This window comes from Mastigoproctus giganteus, chromosome 4, assembly GCF_048544385.1.
Source record: "Mastigoproctus giganteus isolate SK-2022 chromosome 4, ASM4854438v1, whole genome shotgun sequence".
NCBI classification, from domain to species: Eukaryota; Metazoa; Arthropoda; class Arachnida; order Uropygi; family Thelyphonidae; genus Mastigoproctus; species Mastigoproctus giganteus.
Window position 1 is genome coordinate 204631437 of NC_143578.1, and position 25980 is coordinate 204657416.

A 25980-nucleotide genomic window follows, 5' to 3' on the forward strand; every position below is an offset into this window, starting at 1 on the left:
AAGGTTGTTCCAGAAAACAGTTGAATGAATAAATGAGGAAGATGAAAAGTTGGTTCTGTGGGTTTGAAGCTGGACAGTAAATGGATGTTGGCTGGTGGCGGCATGTGTTCGGACTGTTTTGAAAGAGAGAGTGGGAATTATAGAAGCCAATTCAGAAGAACAGTGCCCATGGAAGTATCTGTAGAAGAGGCACGCAGCAGAAACAGTGCGTCTGTGAGAAAGCGAGTGGAGAGACTCTGTTAGAGATGAATCATTAATTAACCTAACTGCCCTCTTCTGAATGGAATCAAGAAGCCTGAGAGAGGTTTTGGGGGCACCACCCCAGGTGTGGGAACAATATTCCATGGTAGGGCGGATTTGCGATTTATACTCCGTAGCCGAGTGGGCAGGAGCGGGAGTGCAGTAGCACACGCTCTTTGAGTAGACCGGGGTTCAAGCCCCTGACTGCTGAATACGGTCGATCTGCCAACCCGCACTGGACCAGCGTGGCAGATTATGGTCCATTTTCCCTCAGCATGACTTGTTGAGGAGGCTTCCACCCTGCAGTGGGTTGATAATGGCTGCACTTTACTTTTTTTTTTTTTTACAGAGTGAGCAGCTGTTTGGAAGAAAAGTAACGCCGAGAGCGAAAGAGAAAACCAAGTTTTTTAGATGCAGAGGAAGCAATATTTGTAATGTGCTTGTGCCAAGAGAGATTAGAAGTCAGGGTAATCCCCAAAAGAGATATATCATTTTGCCTAGAAATCGGAGTGCCACTAAAGATAAGCATAGGAGCAGAAGAATCCTTTTTGCGAGATAAAAGACAAGACTGAGTTTTAGAAGGGTTGAAATCAACTAAGTTGCCTTTGCCCCACTGGAGAATTACCTGAAGATCGGCATTTAAGGAATTGGCAGCAGATTTTCGCGAACTTGAAACTGATTGAGCAGGACAAGGTTTCTTAAAATGGAAAGTTGAATGCAATGTGCTATCATCAGCAAAACTATGGATAGAATTTCCAGTCAATGGAAGAAGGTCATTGATATACAAGAGGAAAAGAGTGGGGGAAAGAACTGAACCTTGGGGGACACCAGCATTAGTGGAGAAGTTAGAAGACAGAGAGCCATCTACCATCACCCTCAGTGAGCGATCAGAGAGAAAACTGGATAACCAATTACTAAAAACAGTTGGCAAACCATAAGATGGAAGCTTGTTTGGAAGACCTTTATGCCAAACACGATCAAAAGCCTTTGAGATGTCAAGAGCAACTACTTGTGTTTCACGGAACCTTTCCATTGAATTAGTCCATAAATGGGTAACATAAGCCAGAATATCGTCAGTGGATCGACACTGACGGAATCCATACTGGCGATCGTTGATCAGACGGAAGGTTTCTAGGTAGTTTAAGAGTTGGTGGTTAATTGATTTCTCCATTACTTTAGAAAGAGTAGAAGTAATTGCAATGGGACGATAATTGGACGACAGGGTTTTGTCACCCTTTTTAGGAACTGGCTGGATATGAGCAAATTTCCAAGCAGAAGGAAAAACACCTTTGGAATAACAAAGTGAAAAAAGGCGGTAAAGAATAGGAGTAAGTTCGGGAGCACAGGTTTTGAGAACAAGTGGAGAAATACCATCAGGACTTGGAGCTTTCTTAGCATCAAGATTCATCAAAATCCTTCTGATATCCTTTTGACGGAAGACAACAGGAGGCATTGAATGGAGCGTGTTAGGAATGGTGGGAGGTGTTTTACCAAGATCATTAATACATGAGCTGGAAGAAAAATGGGATGCTAGCAGGTCAGCTTTATCCTTGGCTGAAGTGACAACAGAACCATCTGGTTTGGACAGAGGTGGGAGCAGAGATGGGCAAAAGTTGCGGCCAATAGCTTTGGCAAGAGACTAGAATGCTCGGCTACCATTAGGGCAAGAAGCTAGTTTTCTACTCTTAGCCTGTTCAAACTCTAGTTTCGACTGATTAATAACTGCATTACAATTGTTGCAAGGTTTGGTGTAGGCAGAAAATGAAACTGAAGAATTAGAAACAAGCCAATTATGATATGCAACTTTTTTCTCTTGAACAGCCTTAGCACATTTATTGGAAAACCATGGTTTAGATAAAGGACGAGATTTTAAAGTGGAGTGTGGGATAAAGGATTCCATTCCTGCAAGAATAATTTCACTGACACGCCCTGAGCAAACGTTGTCATCAGAAGTTTTGAAACAGTAATCAGACCAAGGAAAAGAAGAAAAGAAGTCTCGCAGGTCATCCCATTTTGCATTCTTGTAATGCCAAACAATATGAGGTTGGGAATAGCCATGAGATAAAGGTTCCATTGGAGAAGAGACAATCACCAAGTTGTGATCTGAAGTGCTTAAAGGCCCTCTCACTTCGACCTTGTACTTAGAAGGGTTGTTTGTGAGAAAAAGGTCAAGCGTATTGGCTGTATGATTAGGATTGTCTGGTATTCTTGTAGGTAAATGAACAATCTGTGCTAGGTCATTAGTAATTGCAAAAGCCTTAGCATCTCGACCTGCTGGGTCGGTGTGACTAGAAAACGGAAGCCAGCTGGAGTTGTGAACATTAAAATCACCAAGGAAAATTACCTCACTGTTAGGAAAGTTGGACTGGAGAAACTCAAGTTGCAAAGAGAGGAAGTCAAAGAGCTCCAAGTGATTAGTGCAGTTGGGAGAACGGTAGAAACAACAGATGAATTTGACACAATGAGGTAGAGAGATTTTAAACCAGAGAAGATCAAAGAGAGGAGATTCCAAATTGCCAAGTCTCTTACAGGGAATATCAGAATGGGCATATGCACAAGTACCACCTTTGAGGCGAAAGGAATCATACAGCAAATAATTTGGACATCTGAGATGAGCAGTAGTTGAATCAACCGAGAACTGAGATTCAGCCAGAAAAAGTACATGGGGTTTGGAAGACTGCAAGTGGAAATGGACATCGTTGAGATTAGAATTGAGACCACGTATATTTGTGAAATGAATTAGGAAGTGCTTGGGAGGTTTCGATCTTTTCGCAGATAAGCTTGCTCTGTTATTTTGACAATTCATGGTGTATTCAATAGTAAGGAAAAGTGGGTGGAACATGCTGTATGAAGTAATGAAATTTTTGGATATGGCGTACATGTGGTAAGAATATACTCAGATCCTTGACATAATGTGGCCTCGACAATGCTTCCTGCATACACACTACTCGGACTCCCTCCAGTCACTATCTGGCAGAGTAGAGGTAGCAAGATTATACACTAGCTGATCCGAAAGCCTCCTAGAGAGTTACCAATAGGTTTGGTCCGGTGTACTAACTAGCAGCCGGCCTGCAAACACCATTTTAGAGCTGTACCCTCGAAATGTAAGGAATATTGGATCTCGCCACGACATTCATCATAACCTCAAAAATCATCAATCATACTGCATGATGGAAGAGATAGGGAAGGGTTGGCCGGACCTTAGCTCTAGAGACTAAACATGGGTTCCACCACTTCAAGCCTCCAATAAGCAAAGTGGTGGTATTTCACTGGTTGATGAGAGTCATCTACCACCTAGTACTGCCTGGTAACATAGAGGGGCGGCATTCCTCAATGTGGTGTGGGCGCCACACCTCGACCCCTGCTTACGTTGGTTCACACCTGGGTGGTCACCCACCATGTACTTGTGCATGGAGATTATACCCAGGATTACTAACAGTCCCACCATCGTGAAGGTGCAAGCAGAGGATTTGGCTGTCATAGACCGTCTGGACTTCGCTTTTTTTTTTTTCTTTTCTTTTTTCTTTTCTTTTTAATTTTTCCCTTCCTTCGTAGTTCCTAAAAATTTTGTAGCCCCTTGGCACTGTGCCTATGGTTCGTAATGGGAAATCTAGCCTGTGTATATTGCAAAATACGAATACCTTTGTGTTTGTATTTTGTCAAGTACAGTAAACCCTCGATTTAACGGACCTCAATATAACAGATTTCGGATTTAACGGACCAGACAAATAAAAATACAGTAATGTACATATTAATCTCGATTGTATTATTTTTTTTTTTAGGTAACAAAAAACTTCAGTGTTATTATGAATTAAAAATTAATTATAATTACCTATTTCCAGTATTGTTTTGATTACCTACTTTTATTTTTATAATCAGATTCAGAAATTTTTTTTTATTCTTTCTGAAAACCTGTTCAGCTAGCTGTTTTCCCAGATAACAGATAAGAGCAGGCCGTGACTTGCGAGCTGAACGTGACTTTAACACTCAGGTCTTCCATCTTGCTTTGTTTCAGTCTCCCTCAAGCTATCATGCGGTCAGGTTATATACAGGGTGTTTCTGTGATTTTTGAATTGGGACTTTATTTATTAAATAATTTTGCAATCTTTTAGTTTAAAATGTCATCAAGTGATAGAGGAGTTAAAAGAAAGTGTTGTGTGAACTTAAATGTGGCACAGAAATTAGAGCTAATTGGGAAATTAGGACAAGGTGTCTCAGTAGCACATGTTTGTGAAATTTATGGCGTAAAAAAAAAAAAAAAAAGAACTGTTTCTGATATCTGTAAATCAAAGGCCAAATTGCAACATTTTTCTTTAAAATACAGTGTTGATAGCTCTAAATGTGGTTCTACAGAGGGGAGTAGAAAACACATGAAAGTTTCGCAAGATAAAACTACATTTAGAACAATAAAAAAATGTCCCCACCAGGTTACATTCAATTTAACGGACTTTCAGCGTTAATGGACACCCCTTCTTCTCTATTAGTCCGTTAAATCAAGGGTTTGCTTTACTGCTTTATTATCATTTTATTATTACAAAGTGAAAATCTAATATTTTTTTGTAGAACATAATTCTCTTTTATAATGTAATTCATTTATTGCAGATGGAAAATCAGAGAACTCCCGAGGAATGTGAGCTTATGTGGAATAATTTTCTTCATCCTTCGATCAATAAATCAAAGTGGACAAAACAAGAAGAAGCAAATTTGAATACTGTTGCTGCAAAATGGCGTTATCAAAATTGGGACAGGATTTCTACTGATTTGAAGGTATAATTTTTCTCACAATTGTTTACTTTTTGAAATGAGGAAAAATATGCAGAAAATGTTTTGCTTTGTTTAATGAAACGTTATGTAAATATAAAAGTTAATATTTTCACATTAATTTTTATCTTAACTTTTGATTAAATTTAAAAAAAAATTTAAACTACCAAAAATACAACTTGCATGTCATAAAAGGATAATCATCAACTTAAATAATATAGATTTCTTACCATGAATAATTATCATTCTTCGTGGCATTTTTTCCTGTTAAGACCATATATTTATGTAGCCTTAACAGCAATAATTGGTCTTTCGATGTCATTGACCATTGATTCCCATTCATCTTTTCTGCAGTCACTTCTTCCTGTCTCCTGAAATTGTTTCCTTAGCCTTGTCATGACGTTTTTGGATGTAATGAGGAATCTAGAAACCTTCACTTATGGTTGGCTGATCGGCATTCGTCCATTGACCAGCTATAAATGACAATCATTTGGATAGTGTATTTCCTTGCTGTGTTGTGCAGTCAGTCCTGTATAAGAAAATCTAGCAGGTGCATTCATTTTTTTAGCAGGTATAACAGAAAATGATGCAGACAAAAAAAAATTGGTTACTCGTGGCATTTAGGGTATATAACAGATTAAACGTGTATCGTCTATGTTTATTTGCTTACTGAATTGATGTTAGAATATAAGATTAACCCATTTTCTCTCTATACAGGTATAACATCTGTCACTGAAGAAACAAGGGTTTTTACCATGAAAGGAGGGATTCAGAATGATGCTATCACCCCTAAAGAACATTAATAGGAGTTTTTATGGAATGATGTCAGAATGAACCAGAAATCAGTGGCTGAATTGTGGCTAGAAGTCTGTACTAAGCGATTGTCATCAGTGACAAATATCACTTATAGTAAATGAAAAAACAATTTAAAACGAGACAAGCAATGCTGCAAATAGTTAACCAAGGCAATAGCATTATCTGATTTCTGAGAGAACACCAAAGAGAAAACTGTATAAATAATATCTACCTTATGGTCCATCTAAAAGGTGGACCATAAGGTAGATATCATTTATACATTGTAAAAATAAGTCATCGGTGACTTATTTTTTAGTGTCTGTACCGTTTAAGTCTATTTCTGGAAGGGGTATAAAATGTATATGTAGAGCACATGAAAATTTATATGTAGTACATATCTCTCAGTTTTACTTATACATTTTTGCACACGAGTGTTAAATTGATATGTCACATGGAGACCCTGAATGTCGCATTAGTTTCCAAGCAATTTCTGTAGTGCAGTTAATTGCATCTTTCTAGTGTAAGCACTAGCATTTTGCAACTTTTTTCCCCTCACAATGTTACTGTCCCTCCTGCTAGCAGCATATTCTCACTTCCACTAGCATATTCTAGTCCTTGAGGCTGTCACAGACATTCTCTCAGATATGCCAGACAAGCTGTACTTGCTACCTGGGAGTCTAAAACGCTGATGGAACTTATATTCGTGTGACACTCAAGTCAAGTGGACCCAATTTCAGTGAAGTCCAGATGGTCTGTGACAGCCAAATCCTCTGCTTGCACCTTCACGATGGTGGGACTGTTAGTATTCCTGGGTATAACCTCCATGCACAAGTACATGGTGGGTGACCACCCAGGTGTGAACCAACGTAAGCAGGGGTCGAGGTGTGGTGCCCGCACCACATGGAGGAATGCCACCCCCTCTATGTTACCAGGCAGTACTAGGTGGTAGATGACTCTCATCAACTGGTGCAATACCACCACTTTGCTTATTGGAGGCTTGAAGTGTTGGTTGTTATTTGTTGTTATTTGGTTTTAAGAGCATTAGCAACTAAGGCCGTATTACTCCGGGAATATGCAGTGGTCATTCCCTGACCTTTCCGCATCCTCCATATTTGGTGGTGACGGGCTCGAACCCCGGTCTAATCAAGAAGCGTGTGCTACGCACTGCTGCTCCTTCCCACCTGGCTACGGAGGAGCCTTTGGAGTGGTGGAACCCATGTTTAGTCTCTAGAGCTAAGTTCCGGTCAACCCTTCCATAATGCAGTATGATTGACGACTTTTGAGGTTAGGATGAACATCGTGGCGAGATCCAATATTCCTTAAATTTCGAGGGTACAGCTCTAAAACGGTGTTCGAAAGGCTGGACGCTAGCTAGTACACCGGACCAAACCTATTGGTAACTCTCTAGGAGGCTTTCGGATCAGCTAGTGTATAATCTTGCTACCTCTACTCTGCCAGATAGTGACTGGAGGGAGTCCGAGTAGTGTGTATGCGGGGAGCATTGTCGAGGCCACGTTATGTCAAGGCTCTGGGTATATTCTTACCATGTGTATGCCATATCGAAAAATTTCATTACTTCATACAGCATGTCCCACCCACTTTTTCTTACTATTGAGTACACCATGAATTGTCAAACGAATAGAGCAAGCTTATCTGTGAAAAGATCTAAACCTCCCAAAAGTCATAGGTGGTAGATGACTTTTATCAACCGGTGAAATACCACCACTTTGCTTATTGGAGGCTTGAAGTGGTGAAACCCATGTTTAGTCTCTAGAGCAAAGTTTCCGGCATCCCCCCCCCCCATACTTCTCCTTCAACCCATGCACGGTACTATAGGCTTTGATACCTTTCTTGTTTGGGGTTTTCATGAAAAAAAAAAAAAAAACCACTTCCTAATTCATTTCACAAATATACGTGGTCTCAATTGTCTTTAATTCTACGACAGAACAGCCATTAGAAAAACTGTCGCCATTTGTCAACTAGAAATGTTTAGAAAGTGTGGCTGGAACACCAAAAAATGTTAAGCGACTAAAATCAGGTGACATTCTAATCAAGACAGCAAATACCAAACATGCAGAAAGACTGCTTCAAATGAAAACATTTGGGGGATCCCAGTAAAGGTCTCTCCCCATAATATGCTAAATACATCGAAAGGAGTAATTTCTGAGTGGGACCTTATCAGCGTCTGAAGAAGAAATTAAAAATGAACCTGAAAATCAAGGTGTTATAGCTGTGAGAAGGATTAAAATTACAAGAGATGGGACACTTATCCCAACCAGAAATATCATACTGACGTTTAACACTCAGTGAAGGCCGGATATCTAAATTGTAACATCAGACCATACATTCCGAATCCTCTCTGCTGCTTTAAATGCCAAAAGTATGGTCATTCACCAATGGCATGCCGTGGTGTAGCTATCTGTTCCAACTGCAGGTCCCAGGAGCACAGCAATCAGAACTGTTCATCCGAGAAACTGAAATGTCCAAACTGCAAGGGAGACCATTCCGCCTATTCCAAGAATTGTGAATATTGGAAAAGAGAAAAGCAGATTCAGCGGTATAAAGTGGAACATTCTGTCACATACCAAGAAGCTAAGAGAACTATACACCCGACTATCTTAAAGAGACCTTCCTATGCGCAGGTCATAACGAATCGGCGTACAATAGAAACCCAAACAGATTTTAGAGTTCTTCCAAAGAAGTCGATCTCAGATTGGGCTTGAGCACTACTTACAATATCCCAGCCAAAATATCAAGCGAAACTCACCGACACACCACTTTCCGTACCTCCCGATGTAAAATATTCAGAAACGAAAGCCACTCAAGGAAAATGTAATGTCATAAGTCAGAAGTCAACTGAACAAATGGAGACAGAAGCAACCAACCAAGCAGATGAATCAGTATTAGAGATTTTTGCGGAAGAAGAGATGGACACCGGAAAACCATATTTCCCCAAAAAGGAAAAACCAACGTGTGAAAGACTTAAAACAGCATCTAGGAAACAGTCCGAAAACCTCTCCAACCAAATAATGAAAACCATAATCCAGTGGAATTGTAGAGGACTCTTCACTAATATAGGTGATATATATGATCTGATTGCACAGTATGCACCACTTCGTATTTGCTTACAAGAAACCTGCCTCAGACCTCAAGACTCTACCTTAATAAAGAACTATACAGCATATCGAAAGGACAGAGTAACAGGCGGCACAACCCATGGTGGTGTGGCAATACTAATAAATTCTCGCATTCCTTCCCAGATTGTCCCGTTAAACACAACCCTTGAAGCGATTGCAGTACGCATAGCCACTAGATCCCTCATAACAGTAATAACAATTTATGTTCCACCAAACCAAAATTCATTACAACAGGACTTAGAAGACATAGTGAGGCAGTTACCTACACCCTTCTGTATACTAGGCGACCTCAACGGGCATAGCCCTGTGTGGGGTAACACAACCACAGATCAGAGAGGAAAACAAATTGAAAAATGGATAGACGAGAATGATTTAACTTTGTTGAACGACCGTACACATACTTATACACATCTTCCATCAGGAAATACTACAGCTATGGACCTGTCTGTATGTTCTCCAATACTATTTCCAATACTTGATTGGGTCAGTGCACAGTGATCCTCTCAGCAGTGATCACTATCCAATAATCATCACCATGGCATGCAAGTCATGCAAAACTCCCAAATGGAAAATAAATGAAACAGATTGGGAAACTTATAAGTCATTAGGAAAACTAAATGTTGATACTATCAAGCAAAAACCGTTAGATGCAGCAGTACAATTTATAACAAATAAAATAATTCAAGCTGCTGAACACTATTCTAAAAACATCATCTCACTTTCCAACACATCCAAAATCATGGTGGAATGCAGAATGTGCGCAGGCTAAGAAAGAGCAAAACAAAACCTGGAATACTTTTCGAAGATATCCAACTTTAGAGAACCTCATATTGTTCAAGAAGGCATGGGCAAGAGCCAGATATATTAGGCGGGCCAGTAGGAAACCATCCTGGATAAAATTTGCATCTACATTAACAAGTTCCACACCATCTAAAACTGTCTGGAATAAAATTAACAAAATGAGTGGCAGAACCAGATTACTCCAACTCCGATCCTAAACTGGAATGGACAAGTCTCTGCAGAGCTGTCAGAAATAGCCAATGCACTGGGCGAAACCTTTGCTAGAATATCAGCGACCACTTCATATACTCTCAGTTTTCAAATATACAAGGCAAGAATAGAAAGGCATAAACTGAATTTTTCCACAAGAAATAATGAAGAGTACAACCTACCTTTAACATTCTATGAATTGAAACATGCTCAATCACAGACAAAGCAAAGTGCTGTAGGACCATACCAAATCCACTATATGATGTTAAAGCAACTTGATGATCAGTCCGAAATGGCATTACTAGAACTATATAACAGAATTTTCCTAGAAAACCAATTTCCAGACAGTTGGCATCATGCAATAATTCTTGCTTTCCCAAAACTGGGGAAAGACCTCTCTGACCCATGCAACTACCGTCCAATTGCTCTAACCAGTTGCCTGGGAAAAAGTTATGGAGAAAATTATCAATGCTCATCTAACATGGTTTTTGAACAGAAATAACCTTCTCAAAGCATGGTTTCAGGAAAAATCGTTCAACACTAGATTTACTTATCAAATTAGAAAACAGTGTATGGAATGCCTTTATCCGAAAAGATCACCACATAATGATCTGTTTCGATATAGAAAAAGCTTGCGATACTGCATGGCGTTATGGAATTATTCAAAACCTATACCACCTTGGATTATGTGGACATCTTTCTAAATATATTCAAAATTTGTTACTCCACAGTCATTTCAAGTTAGGTTGCAGAATGCTCTTTCAAAAGTCTTTACCCAAGAAGAGGGCGTGTCTCAGGGGTCTGTGCTTAGCACAACCCTCTTTGCTATCAAAATAAACTCCATAACTGAACATATACCAAAACCTGTTGATACTGTTTTGATGATTTCAGTATTTCCTATCACTCTCAGAATATGCGAAGTATAGAACGACAGTTACAAGGAGCAATAAATAAAATAAGTCAATGGGTGCAAACAAATGGCTTATGGTTTTCCACACAAACAGCATGTATACACTTCTGTAGGAAATGAAACCTACACCCTGATACTGAATTAAACTAGATGGATATATGATCCCAGTTGTACCAAACATAAGATTCTTAGGACTTCTCTTTGATAAGAAGCTGACAATCCTTGAACATATTAAGCAACTAAGACATTCCTGCATCAAGAAGTTAAACCTACTCAAAGTTCTTTCTGCAACAACTTGGGGTGTAGATCGATATACATTACTTAAACTTTATCGAGCAATAGTACGTTCCAAGCTGGATTAGGGAGCACCTGTTTACGGCTCCGTATAGCACTTGGAGATTTTCGCACTTCACCTGTACAAAGCCTAGCATTAGCATTAGTAGAGGCATTTGATGCAAGAAAGCAAGCTTATGCAGCATCAGCCAAAAAAAAAAAAAAAAAAAAAACCCACTTCCACTTCACCCCTCTATTCGTTCAAAATACCTGTCCAGCTGAGCCTTAAACTTATTTAGGCTATCAACCTCCACCACAAGGGATGGAAGTCTGTTCCACCAACCAACCACCCGCTGGCTAAAGGCAAATTTCCGCACGTCTATCCTACATCTGTCTTTCCTCAATTTGAATTTATGTCCTCTCAGGTGATTATTCTGAGCAAGAGGAAGCATCCCATCAGCATTGAGTATGCTCAAACCATTCAAGGCTTTATACATCTCTATCAGATCACCTCGCCGGTGCCTAGTCTCCAGACACTGTAATTTGCAAAACTAAAGCCTTTCTTCGTAAGAGCACCCCTTTGTTCCATTCACTAATCTTGTTGCCCTTCTCTGTACTCGTTCCAGCAGCTCTACATCCTTCTTGAAATGAGGCCTCCAGACCTGTATACAGTACTCTAGGTGTGGCCTGACCATTGCCTTATACAATGGAATAATCACCTCCTTATCCCTTCTGGAAAAATTCCTATATATCATTGCCAATACACCATGAGCTGCTCTTGCAGCCCGTCTGCACTGTCAGAAAACTTCATATCTGCCTGCACAACCACCCCCAAGTCCCTTTCATTCTCTACCACTGTCAGTGTAGTACCACAGAGTTGATACGTTGCTCTGGGGTTGCTGTTTCCCATGTGTAGTACTTTACATTTGTCAATGTTAAACTTCATTTGCCACCTCTCAGCCCATCTGCTCAATCTTCCCAGATCCTGTTGCAGCAGCATAGTGTCAGTAGTGTCCTTGACAACCCTGCCAACCTTTGTATCGTCTGCAAACTTGGACATTACGCTTGATATACCATCATCAATATCATTTATAAATACAGAAAACAATAATGGACCCAACACTGAGCCCTGAAGGACTCCACTAATAACATTAGTCCACGATGAGCAGTGTCCATTGATTACCACTCTCTGTCTTCTCCCCCTAAACCACCCCTTTATCCATAGCAGAAATTTGCCTCCAATGTCACACTGCTCCAATTTGTGTAGCAGTCTTCCATGTGCAACAGTATCAAAAGCCTTTCTAAGATCCAAGTATATAATATCAAAGTTATTCCCTGCATCCAGTTCTTTTTTGACTGCATCATAGTATCCAATCAAGTTGGTCAGGCAAGACTTCCCCTTAACAAAACCATGCTGTGTCTGAGCTATAACTGAAGTCTTGTCTAAATGATCCTGCAGTGCTTCTTTAACCAGTGCCTCCATTAATTTTCCTGGCACAGATGTTAAGCTCACAGGTCTATAATTACTTGTGTCAGCCTTTGATCCTCCTTTGTGAATTGGGGTCACATTTGCACATTTCCAGTCTATGGGTACCTCCCCTGAGTCCAAGGAAGCTCTCATAATTATGGCTAAGGGTTTGCTTACTCCCTTTGCTGCCTCCTTTAATATAACTGGATAGATCCCATCCACCCCGGGTGCCTTTCTTGTGTTTATCTTCAACAGTTTCTCCTCCACTTTACTCCCAGTTATTTCAAGATTCTCTAGCTTACTGCTAGAGTTGAATACACCTCTGGCATTCCCCTTGCTGAATAACTCCTCATGTGTGAATGTCGATGCAAAATATTCATTTAGTTTGTTAGCTACCTGAGCAGGATCATCAACAGTTAACCCATCTGATTCATCCCCTTCCTTCTGGAGTTTACATAAGTAAAGAACTCTTTGCTGTTTTTCTTTGCATCCCTTGCCAAGGATTTCTCGTAATCTGCCTTCGCCTGCCTAACCTCCTTTGTAACTTGGTTGCATATCAACTTGTATCTATCATAGGCTTCTGTGTCATGTGTTAATTTGTAAGTATCCCATGTATTTTTCTTCTCTGCCATATGCCTCATTAGTTCATCTGACATCCATTTTGGCCTAAACCTTGAACAATATTTCTTAGTTGGTATGTAAAGCCTAGTAGCTTCCAAGATAAGTTCTTTGAATGCTTCCCATTTTGAATTTGCTGTTGGTAACATCATCAGTTGGTCCCACTGTATAGAATTTAAATACTGTCTCAGTCCATCGTAGTCGCCTTTACGGAAGCAATAACCCTTCCCTTTACCCCTAATGGTAGTTACCTCTTTGAGTAAATCCCACTTCAGCACACTGTATCACTGCCACCTAGTGGTTCATTTATCTGCAGATTCTTAATGCATGAAGAATCACTGCTGATAATCAAATCAAGAGTATTACTCCCTCTAGTTGCCTCCCGAACATGCTGATGTAGAAAACAATCATCCAATAAATCCATAAAAGCCCTGCTAGTGTGTGAGTAACCAGCCCCCAAATTCCAGTCGATATCTGGGAAATTAAAATCTCCCATTATAAGACTCTCTGATTTACTGGCCCACTCTATTTCCCTGTACAGTTCCTTATTATACTCATCAGAGTCATTAGGCCTATAGCACACTCCTACTCTCAATTTTGATCTCCCAATGCTTATGTCACACCAAACTGACTCAACACTGCACTGTCCAGCGATGTCGACTGGCTTCACTCCCTTGGATTTTATGTGTTTCTTAACTAATAGCATAACCCCTCCCCCCTTCCTATCCTATCTATCCTTTCTGTAGACGTTGTACTCCCCAAATTGCAGTTCTGCATCCCTTATATCTGTTTGACACCACGTCTCTGATATCCCAACAATATCTGCCTTTGATGTTTTGAGCAATACCTCAAATTCATCAAATTTATTTACTAAACTCCTAGCATTGGTGTACACGCAAGTATACCTGCACCTGTTTCTATTCTTAGCTACCCTAACACAACCCATGTGTTTACTTGTACCGCAATGGCTCCCAGCAGTCTCTGAAATACCATGCATCTTGTTTTTCAGGCTTCTGCTCATTCTAATAGAAGCAGTGCAAGAATCTCTTTCACCTCTGCCAGTGGCTACTGTCAATCTATTGGTCTTTGTCTCCCCCCCAAGCTAGCAGTTTTCCGACCCACCTAATACTGCCTCGATAGCATCAGCAAATATTCTTGCACCCTTTCTATTTAAGTGTATCCCATCCCTGTAGAAGCAATCTCTCCTGTTAACAAGTACAGTCCAGGCTGAAAAAAATTCTACCCCTTGAGCCTTGCACAATCTTTCCAGGGCCGAATTGATCGACAAGGCTCTCATCATATACTCCCTCCTATCGTGTCTGGGCAGAATTGCAGACACTTTCAAATTCAACCGTAATTCACGGCTTTTTTTCATCAGTGACCTGTACTTGTTAAGTAATTCCTCCGGTCTCCTACTCTTAATATCATTAGTGCCAACGTGTACAACTATATCACCTTTTGTGCCCTTAAAAGATGATATCCGCTCTACAACGTCATCAACCCTTGCCCCTGGCAGACATACCCTGGTCCTGTTCCACCTATCCTTTTTACAAAGCATGTTTCCCGTTTCCCTGACAATAGAGTCACCAACAACTACTAGTTCCTTTGGGACCAGCACATTCTGCCTTGGGGGTTGCCGCTGTGTTGCGCGATGACCAAGTGCAAGCTCTGGCATTGTTGTGGGCAGCTGAGAGCTTGATGGGCCCCTCACTTGTAATCCTTCGAGGGCATCCACCCTGTCCTTCAAGCTCCTTCGAGGGTTGCCGCTCCTTGGGGGTTGCCGCTGTGTTGCGCGATGACCAAGTGCAAGCTCTGGCATTGTTGTGGGCAGCTGAGAGCTTGATGGGCCCCTCACTTGTAATCCTTCGAGGGCATCCACCCTGTCCTTCAAGCTCTCATATAGGCCCATAACAACGCTGAGTTGTCGCCTGATTTCCTTACACTCCTTGCATCGCACACATACAAAGACATCCACCATGGCAGTATCATGTCCCATACCTGACTGCTCTGGAAACCTCAAGCAAATAGTGCATCTTAAAAGGCTGTGATTCAGAGGGCAACTGCCCCCCCTCAGTTCTCCCCTGAAGCATTCCCATTAGCTTGAGCCTTTTGCTTTGCTGCTCTGGTTTGAGTCATGATTTCGATTTACTTTCAATAAAATTTCAATTTCAGTATAAAATTAAATCCTAAACTTGTATCCCAACACAGTTATAACGCTATATTTATGTTTCAGTACCGAGTGTTATCTACGAAATATTTATGTTTCAGTAACGAGTGTTATCTAGGAATATTTATGTTTCAGTAACGAGTGTTATCTACGAAATATTTGTTTCAGTAACGAGTGTTATCTACGAAATATTTATGTTTCAGTAACGAGTGTTATCTACGAAATCCCTTTATATAACTTCCGTATCGTTATGTATTAATTATTTATTTTTACTAATTATTTATGTTACGTAACCTAAGTGGTTATATGTATAGTTAAAAGTACAATTTAATTGCCAATGAAGTTCGACAATATTAATAGATTTTACTGATTAATTTTCCCGTAACAATGGCGGCTGTTTACGAACGGTAAACATGTTGATTTGATACCCTTTCCGATACTAAGTAATACCTACAAAATCTCTATCTAAGTTACTTTAAACGTAAGTACCGTAAATAGGAATATAAAGCTACTCTAGAAAATAAGTTAATATGTCAATTTAAACTAATAAAGCAGAAAATAAATCAGAAAAACTTCTCTGTTCCAAGAGCGGCAGAAAGGCACGTCCGCACCAGCAACTCGCTGCTCCATTTTGTGCATTGGCATTTTCTTCCTTCCTGGTTAGTCACTAGCGTAGGAAGCACTTCCAGTTGGTGGGGTCTGGATGGTCGTACCCTTCTCTTGTGGTAGCCATATGGGGAACAGTGACACTTGCTCCACTGTCTTCCTCGGGAGACCATCTCTGATTTTTCGAACCGACCCCTCTGCCTGAACGCAAGGGATTTTATCCTGCGCCACACTTGATGCAGTGTGATTAATATTTCTCTGCGACACCATCCATCTGTGGAGGTGGACCTGTTTAGCTTCGGCTTATGTGCAGTGGGAGTTCTCGGTAGTGATACCAGATGGCACCACAATCTGCCTTAGCCGCCACCGCGACCTTGGGTAGGTAGGTAGGTCCATTGGAGCAAATTTTGTGATGTTTATTTATTTATTAATTATTATTATTATTAGCCATATGGTGCATTATTATTATTAGCCAGTGCAAGGAAGCCTGGGACTTATGCTGCACCAGCCAAAAAAAATTTCCGAGTTACCCTGAGAGAGAGAGAGAGAGAAGTAGAAAGGAATCACCAAGAAAGAGAAGAATGATGATATCCAGCTCAGGACCCTGGGTGTGCCAAGCCCATACTTACCAGATGTGAACCCCTGGGGGTATATTTGAGGTTGGACAGTACTCTTATCATTGCAACAGTCACCTAGCAAATAGTATATGATAGATTGTGGGAACAACTTGTCAATTATAGTTCCAATCACGTCTGATACTCCAACAGAAGCTATAAAAACCAAAACATCAGCTCTAATGAAGAAGACAGCCAAATTTAACAAACATGTATATGTAGATGACCTGCATGGAAGATGACTTGTTCTGGAAATCTTACCCCCTGAAAATGGACAGACAGAAACAGACTAGATCTAAATAACAGAGTGAATCAACCCAACTATTAAAAACAAATAATGGATTGTGTTATACAGTGGAATTCAATATCTTATCGCACCTTATGGAAGAACTGTGGCAGCAGGAGAGGATACCAGATGAGTGAAGGGAAAGTATACTTGTGTTAATCTATAAAGGAAAGGGTAATGTGCAGGAATGTGGGAACTACAGGGGAATAAAATTAATGTCTCATTCGATGAAGATCTGGGAAAGAATTGTGGAAGAAAGGATAAGGCAGGAGACAGAAATAGGAAAGGAACAGTTCGGTTTCATACCAGGAAGAGGAACAACAGACGCGATCTTTGCTTTAAGGCAGGTGATGGAAAGGTACAGACAGATGCAAGTAGAGTTGTACATGGTGTTCATAAACTTGGAAAAAGCATATGATTGAATGCCCAGACAAGAGGTATGGAGATGTATGAGGGAGAAGGGTGCATCAGAAAAGTATATAAGGCTTGTGAAGGAAATGACTGAGTAGTGTAGGTATGACTGAGGAGTTCTGATTATACTAGTGTAGGTATGACTGAGGAGTTCTCTGTAGTAGTTGGACTGCACCATGGAGTATGCTGTTCGCTGACCATATTGTACTGTGCGAACCATCCCAAGTAAAGGTAGAGAAGAAATTGGAGGATTGGAGGAAAGCATTGGAAGAGAGAGGCATGAGGATAAGTAGAACAAAGACAGAATATACGGCATTGAATGGAGAAGATGAGAGTTCTATAAAATTGCAGGAGGAAAAGCTATCATCAGTTTCAAAATTTAAGTATCTTAGATCGAACGTTGAGAGGGATGGAGGATTGAGTGCAGAAATACAGCATAGGGTGCAATGTGGATGGTGAACTGGAGAAAGATGAGTGGGGTGCTGTGTGATAAGAAAGTAAATTGCACAATGAAGAGAAGATTGTATAAAACTATGGTTAGACCCGCATTGATGTACGGTGCTGAGACATGGGCAATTACAAGGGCCCAGGAGAAGAAGATGGAAGTGGCGGAGATGAGGATGCTAAGATGGATGTGTGGTGTGATGAGGAAGGACAGGATAAGAAATGACTACATCAGAGGTACAGTTAAGGTGAGGACCTCTGAGTAAAATAATGCAGGAATCTAGGTTGAGGTGGCTTGGACATGTGGAACGAAGAAGTGAGGAGTATGTGGGGAAGAGGTGCGAAAAGTTGGAGGTGATAGGGAAGAGGAAGAAGGGGAGACCTAAGCTGAGATGGAAGGACAAGGTGGCAGAGGATTTAAAAGAGAGAGGGTGGAGGAGAGAGGAAGCCCAGGATAGGGAGGAATGGAGGAAAAGAATTAAGGATGGAAATGCCGATCCCATGTATACGTGGGAAGAAGGCGAAGATAAAGAAGAAGATTATACAGTGGAATTCTGGAGACCCATATGGCAATTTTGATGATATCTGTAATCTAATAAAGCAGTATATCCTAGCAAGTATATGTCTACAAGAAATTAACAACAATTAAGAACTACACGCTACCAACAAAATAGGAATTATGTGAATGCTGCACATGGTGGTGTAACCATTACTGTGAATTCCAGAGTTACCCCAAATACATTCCCTTGCTGACCTTGTTAGAAGCCATAGCAATTTGTGTATCCTTGGGATTTCTGTTAATAGTTTCAATTTACCTGTTACCAAACAAAGAATATACTTATATTGACATAGAAGAACTTATACAGGTTCCTCCTCATTGTTTATAGGGAACTTTAATGAACACCATCTGATCTGGACTTCCTACATGTGGATAGGTGAGGAAAATTTATCGAATGCCTTGCTTGAAATACTGGTCCTGATACTTATACAGTGAAACTTCCCTTTAACAGACAGCCATGGGGAACGAAAATGTGTCCGTTAGAGAGAAGTGTCTGCTAACAAGAAGTCTGAGGGAGAAAAAAAATTAAAGAAAGAAAGAAAGAAAAATCGTTAAACATTTAATGTAAAATTAAATTAAATTATATACAGATTTTGCACAATATTTTTGTAAATAATATACATGCAATTGTGCTATGCATATTATGACTTTATCTTAAGAAAAATACATACAGTAATCACTTATTTTCTTCTGCACCTTCTTCCGGCTGATAATTTTGTTTTCAACATTTGTTTGGAGTGAAGAAACCATCGAAAGTCCTTCAGTATCTTCTTCAGCGGCGAAAAACATTTTTAAACGATTGATTTGTATGAGCGCTTCTTCTATTTTCATCGGTGGTTCGTCGTTAATATGTTCTTAGACAGAATGACCTCCTTCCATTTCTTCATCCTCATGAGGAACTTCTTGAAAAATATCGATGATAATGTCGTTGATATCTAGAGCACCATCTTCTGTAGTGAGGTTTGAGTCTATATCTTTGTAGCCAGGGTCAATTGTAGCGGACGTATCGTACATTATCAATAGATGTTGAAGTTCTTGTTCTTCTTGGTGCTCCACATTGCTGTTCACAACTTCAATTTTTGCATTTGAGAAGCCAGACTTTACAAAACAGTTCACGACAGTTTGTTTTCTAATTGCGTTTACTGAAGAGGAAATCCATTGAATCGCATCTAGGATGCTGATTTTCTTTGCAAGGTCACTCGCACATGTTACATCGTTCATGTTTGCAATGAGATGTCTTAAAACACGTTTTCTGTAGTGAAGTTTAAAATTTTTTATTATCCCTTCATCCAAGGGCTGACACTCTGCAGATGTGTTTGGTGGCAGAAAAATGATTTGAATGTTGGACAATTCAATGTGCGCGTAAGATCCAGCATTATCCATGAAAAGAATAATTTTTCTGTTTTGACGAATCATGTTTTAGTTAAATTGACTTATCCATTCGCTCATGATATCTCATGTCATCCACACTTTTTTATTAGACTTCCAGTCAACATCCAAAAGATTCAACTTTATGCCCTTGAAACAACGAGGATTTTGTGGTTTTCCTATAACAAGAGGTTGTTCAAAGTCTCCCAGCATATTTGTACACAATAGTACAGTCAAGCGTTCCTTAGAAATTTTTCCGCCTTGGCACTTTTCGTTTTTTAGACTCGTTGTTTTCAACATTTGTTTGGAGTGTTTTTTTTTTTTTTTTTTTTTTTCAGGAAGAACTTTAAAAAACAACCCTGTTTCGTCACAGTTGTAAATATCCTTAGCTTCAAAATCACGACATAAATCTTCCAATTTGACGGTCCACTCTTGTTGCAACCCCAGTATCAACAGATCCACCTTCACCACTTACGGTTTCCAAGAAATTTTATGCCGAGTTTTGAACTTGTCTAGCCATCCCACAGAAGCTTTGAACTCATTTACTCCCATAGATTTCGCAACCTCCAAAGCTTTTTCCCTAATAATAGGCCCATTAATGGGAATTTTTATAGCACGTGCACGACAAATTTGAAGTCCAACAGTTTTCAGGAATGATTTTTGAACCTGATCATTTCCGTGTTGCCAAAATTGTTTGAGCAGTTCATTTTTTTCCCTTTAGGATGTCGCTTACCTGCGTCTTCCCGATTTTGAATTTTGCAGCGAGATTGCGAACACTTAACTTTTTTGCCGATCATACGCATTAATGAGTTCGACTTTATCTTTTAAAGTTAAATGTTTACGAGAAGACATTGTGCACTTCACACGACACTGAAGAAAACTGAAACTGAAAAGACGAAAGGCCGACCATATTCCCCCCCCCCCCCTGCACACACCAAATTCATCAGAAGTTTTACATGTGGCTTAAAATTCTTGAAAAAGGGTTTAGAACCGCGACGTAAACCTTGATAAAATTCAGAGAATCGCAAATAGAAAATAAACACACGATTGAGGCAATACGTAGAAGAAACGTTCCTAGAAAAAGGGCCATGAGCTCCCCCACTGTCCGTCTATGGGGAGATCAAATTAAGTGCTAATCTAAACGAAACAGTGCAGATTGCCTGTCCGTGTCCATTACAGAGAATGTCCGCTAGACAGAAACTGCAAACACGTTAAAACCAATAGAGGTGAGTTGGGGAATTTGAAAATGTCTGTTGTAGAGAGATGTCCGTTAATGAGAGGTGTCCGTTAGGAGAAGTTTCACTGTATTTACTTTTCAACTGGAACAACTAGAGCTATGAACTTGACAATTTGCTTTCAACATTGTTTCCATGTCTGGTAGTCAACTTTGGATAACCCACTAAATAGTGATCACTGTCTCATTATTTGTGAAATTCAAGGTAGAAATTCACTTAAAATGGAAAATTCCATTTTCAATTCCATTTTAAGTGAATTAAAATGTAATTTTCCATTTTAAGTGAATTGGAATTCATTCTCTTTGAATATTTCCTTTGATGATCAAATCATTATATACCAATCCATCAATGATGCTATAGAGCACACCATGGTGCATATTCTTATTGCTGCAGCCACTGCCATACCCAAAGTTCATATTATTCCTTGTAGACATGCTAATCAGTGGTCGAACAATGTTGCGATACATTGCCAAAAAAGAGAAAAGCAGGGCATGGAACCTATTTTGTAAGCATATAACAACTGGGAATCTTATAAATTTCAAAAAAAAAAACTTATAGTAAAAAGCATGATTTTCCTGTTTATACTCCTGCACAACCACCAGGTCAGTGCAGTTTACAATAAATCAATCAATACAAATGTTAATCATATTTAGGACTCACAAGCTTGAACCCCGGTGCACTCAAAGAGCACATGCTACTGCACTCGTGCTCCTGACCACTCGGCTACTTCAGGAAGAAGACTAAAAAGGGATTCTTGGATTCAGTTTGCCTCTACTATAACAAAGAATATGGGCAGCAGAATAATCTGGAACAAAAAAAAAAAAAAAAAACCTGAATAGTAGATCCCTACTAGGATGCTCCCCAATTTTGAGATGGAATGAGCAAGATTTATCATCTCCGCTAGAAATAGCCACTGCTCTGGCAGAAACTTTTGTACAATCTCCAATATATCTGCATATGAATAGTTTTTTTTTTTTTTTTTTTTTTTTTTCAGCAGGGTAAAATAAAGGCTGGGCAATGCAAATTAAATTTCAGCACAAAACTACCCCCTTCCATATAATCAGTCCTTTATACTTGGAGCTGCAAGAAGCACCCCCTTCCATATAATCAGTCCTTTACTATCTCACGTAGACACCTAGACAATAAGGTCCTAAACTCTTTATTGCTTTTTCTGAATCTGGTTTTCTTCCATATAATCAGTCCTTTATACTTGGAGCTACAAGAAGCTCTAATAAAATCAACAAATGGGGCACCAGATCCCGTTGGAATTTACTATCTCACGTAGACACCTAGAAAATAAGGTCTTAAACTCTTTATTGCTTTTTCTGGATCTGGTTTTCTCTGAAAATTAATATCTGAACTCATGATGTCATCCAACAATGCTAGCTTTCCCTAAACCTGGAAAAGATCATACATATCTACACAACAGTAGACTGATATCCCTTACCAGCTGCTTCAGAATGATATTTCCCAAAAAAAGATAATCTGCAGTAGACTGGTATGGTAGTTGGAATCCCACACAATCATCACTTGTAATCAATATAGCTCCTGCAAAAATTGAACCACATTAGCCTTTATGGTGAAAGCTGAGTCTAACATAGATCTATGTGCCATATGACTCCAATAAGGTCAAATACCAATGATCAAAAAGAGCTACCATAAAAATGGAACTTTTCAAGTGCTGTTCTCCAAAGAGAAGGTATACTATAGGGTTGGTGCTCAGTACAGAACATTCTGGCTAATGTTGGCAGCTACCTTTATCCAAATGACAACCGCAAACATCAGTAAACAAAATAGTGTAATGGACTTTACATAATAGTAACTATATATCAGCATCAAAAAATTCAGCCATTCATTTTGCAAAAGAGCATCAACTATATCCAGAACCCAGATTACTTTTGGTAACTCAGATCTTAATTAGATTATGGAGTCCCAGTTTATGTTGGAATAATCTAGACTCCTTAGTCAGTAATCTTCTCCTTTGAAATTTAAATTCTTACCCCTACCTTTCACAATCGAAATATCAGTTTTCATCATCCATTTTGGGACACTTGTGGATGTCAGCTCCTGTTACACCATATTTGTTTTCCTATCCAGATCACTAATTAATGACCAGGCCCTTTGTACTCACCCTGACATATTGATCTAGAAAATTTATCTTACGGGTGAAGTTAGTAATTCATGATTTTCAGTAATTGAGTGGTAAGTTTTAAACCTCCCATAACAAGGCACATAAAGGCATATAGGACTCTTCTTTTTTCCTCCCCCACCACTCTTAGCCAATAAGTATCTAGCACTGATCACAGTCACTAAGACACCAGTTTGAAGTTACACTTATTATATCACCATGTGTAGATCTAACAGTATTCATTCCTCCATTTTATCGACAGTTTGTTTGTTTGGAGATTTATTAGGCACATCGGCATCTTTGGCCGTAGTGTGCCATTTGTTGACAGTACTTGTACATTACTATATAAACAGTTTGAATTTAGTATCTTATTATTCACTTTGTTCTTGTACGTTTTTTTTTTTTTTTTTTTGTAGTTATTGGTGCATCGGCTTCTGTGGCCATAGTGCACCTCCCAAGGTTTTTGCAGTACTTTGATCCAAGCCCGAGGCGGGATTCGAACCCACGACCTTTGGGTTGCCAGTCAGGCACTTTACCCACGTGGCTAGCCCGGTCGGCTTCTTGTACGTGAAATATATAATGCTATCAATACCTATAATGATAGCCTATTTTAATAATTTGCTGTGTTTCATCCTGGTTGGTCATTCATTATTTGAACTTTCTATTTATGTATGTGGCAGTTCTGTATGCTTAACTGAAGTTATGTTATTTTTGGTGTACGTTATTATCCTCATTATGTAAAAATGGAAGTGTTCCCCCAAATAATTCAGTTCTTCATAAGTTTCTTCCTGTCATTGTCATCATCATTTGTTATCGTCATTTCTTTCTTTCATTTTATTTCTGCTTTTAGGAGTGTCATAAACAGTTTTCTTGTTGTTATACCTATCTTCCCTTTATTTTATTTAATACATGTCACAATAGTGAATGGATGTAGTAGGTGGGAGGTTGTTAGACGGTTTCTTATGACAATAATAGCTAATTTTAGCTTTCAGTCAGTTCTTTTCTAATTTCTACTTAAAGTGTAATTTCTGATTTTGGGAGTGTCATAAACAGTTTTCATGTTTTACATATCTTCCATTTATTTAATTTAATACATGTTGCCATAATGAATGGTGTAGCAAGTGTGTGTGTGTGTGTGTGTGTGTGTGTGTGTGTGTGTGTGTGTGTGTGTGTGTGTGTGTGTGTGTGTGTGTGTGTGTGTGTGTGTGTGTGTGTTTAGTGGTGCATAAGCTACACTGGTTATACTGTGCCTATGTAGCAAGTGGAAGGTTATTATACTATGAGGTTTCTTATGACAATAATAGCCAATTTTAGCTTTCATTTGATTTTTATTATTAAATTATGGTTTCTGTTTATTTTTGAACTGATAAAAAAAGAAAAATGCCCTGTTATGTGGTTGATTTTCTTGCTTGTAGAGTGCAAATTTTGAATGTTCAGAAGGGATAAACCAGCTAACTTCCACATCAGATTTTTAAACCTGTTTTAAAATCTTACGATTGAAATAATCCATTGAAACCCAAACCAAATTGGGTTAATATTCCAATGTTTACAAAATGAAAATTGGCTTAAAAATTGATGTGATCTTTTATAACCTTTATTCCTTCTCCCCCCCACTTTTTGGACTGCTTTTTACACCAGAAACATGTTCAGGAGACAACAAGAAAAACCAATACTTTTAATCTGATTATCAGCAATGACTCTTCATGCAATAAGATTCTCCAAAATAAAAGACCGAGTGACAGTGATTATAGTATATTGATATGACTAAGTGATAGTGATTATAGTATATTGATATGACTAAGTGACAGTGATTATAGTATATTGATATGACTTAAAGGTATGACTACTATCACAAGGAGAGAAGGGATTTTGCTTTCATGAAGATGGCTACAATGGTCTGAATAGGAAATGTTTGGGGAAGAAATTATATAAGCCGCTCAGTTTTTTATACCACCTAAAAGTTATTTTCAAGGTTTAGACCTAAAATGGATTATCATCTGAACTGATGAGACACTGGTGGCAGAAAAGAAAAAATCCATGGGACGATGATAAATTATTAGCAAACTTATAAACTGCAATAAGTACTCTGCAATAAAATCACTAAGAGAATTAGGCAAGCTATGGCAGATTATCAGAAATCTTTAGCTAAGAATGTGAAGAAAAGTAGCAATGAATTCTTTACTTGTGACAACCTTAGAAGCAAAGAAAAGAAACAAATTGGTCCACTAGACATGAAGGGCATAACTATTGATGGTCTTGTTTATGTTGCTGAGAAATTGAATAAATATTTTGCATTACATTCAAGTATGAAGAGGTTTTTAGGAATGGGGTACTTTACTATATGCATATCAAATTCTAACTCATTTTGTGATAGATGCGGAGCTAACTCATTTTGTGAAAACTGAGAGGAAAGTGGAAGAAATTGCTGAAGTTAAAAAGAAATAAGACTCTGAGGGTGATGGAATCATTTGTATTAAAAGAAGCAGCTAAAGGGTAAACAAACCTTTAGCCAAAATTATGAGAGCTTCCTTGAATTTAGGAGGTGTTCCTACAGACTGGAGATATGCAAAAGTCTCTCCTATTCACAAATGGGGAAATCAAAGTGCAAATTGAGTAATTGCAGACCTGTAAGCTTGACTTTTGTTTCAGGGAAAATAATGGAGCCACTGGTGAAAGAAGTAATGCATCTATAGGTTAATCACTGTGCAGATTTATTAAGGAAAGATCTTGTCTGACTTTTCTGATTAGGTACTATGACATAGTCACTAAGGGACTGGATGAAAAAAAATAATTTTTACATCATTTTTACATTTTAGTTATATTTCAGTAAAGATTTGGACACTATTCCACCTGAAATACTGCTGTACAAATTGGACCAGTGTGACAGTAGGGGAAGGTTACTGGTATCGATACGGGGATTGTTGAGTGACAGGAGACAGCGAATGGTCAGAACTGGGTCCATCTCTGTTT

At 39.1% G+C, this 25980-nt stretch overlaps 1 protein-coding gene across 1 annotated transcript in view; it reads left to right on the top strand.

Moving 5' to 3' along the window:
* Pbp95 (proximal sequence element A Pbp95) overlaps positions 1 to 25980 on the top strand; it is a 542864-nt gene that overhangs the window by 229438 nt on the left and 287446 nt on the right. Inside the window, exon 9 of the mRNA XM_090372002.1 lies at positions 4843 to 5007. Coding sequence (XP_090228128.1) covers positions 4843 to 5007 — 165 coding nt within the window. The remainder of the gene's footprint in view (positions 1 to 4842; positions 5008 to 25980) is intronic.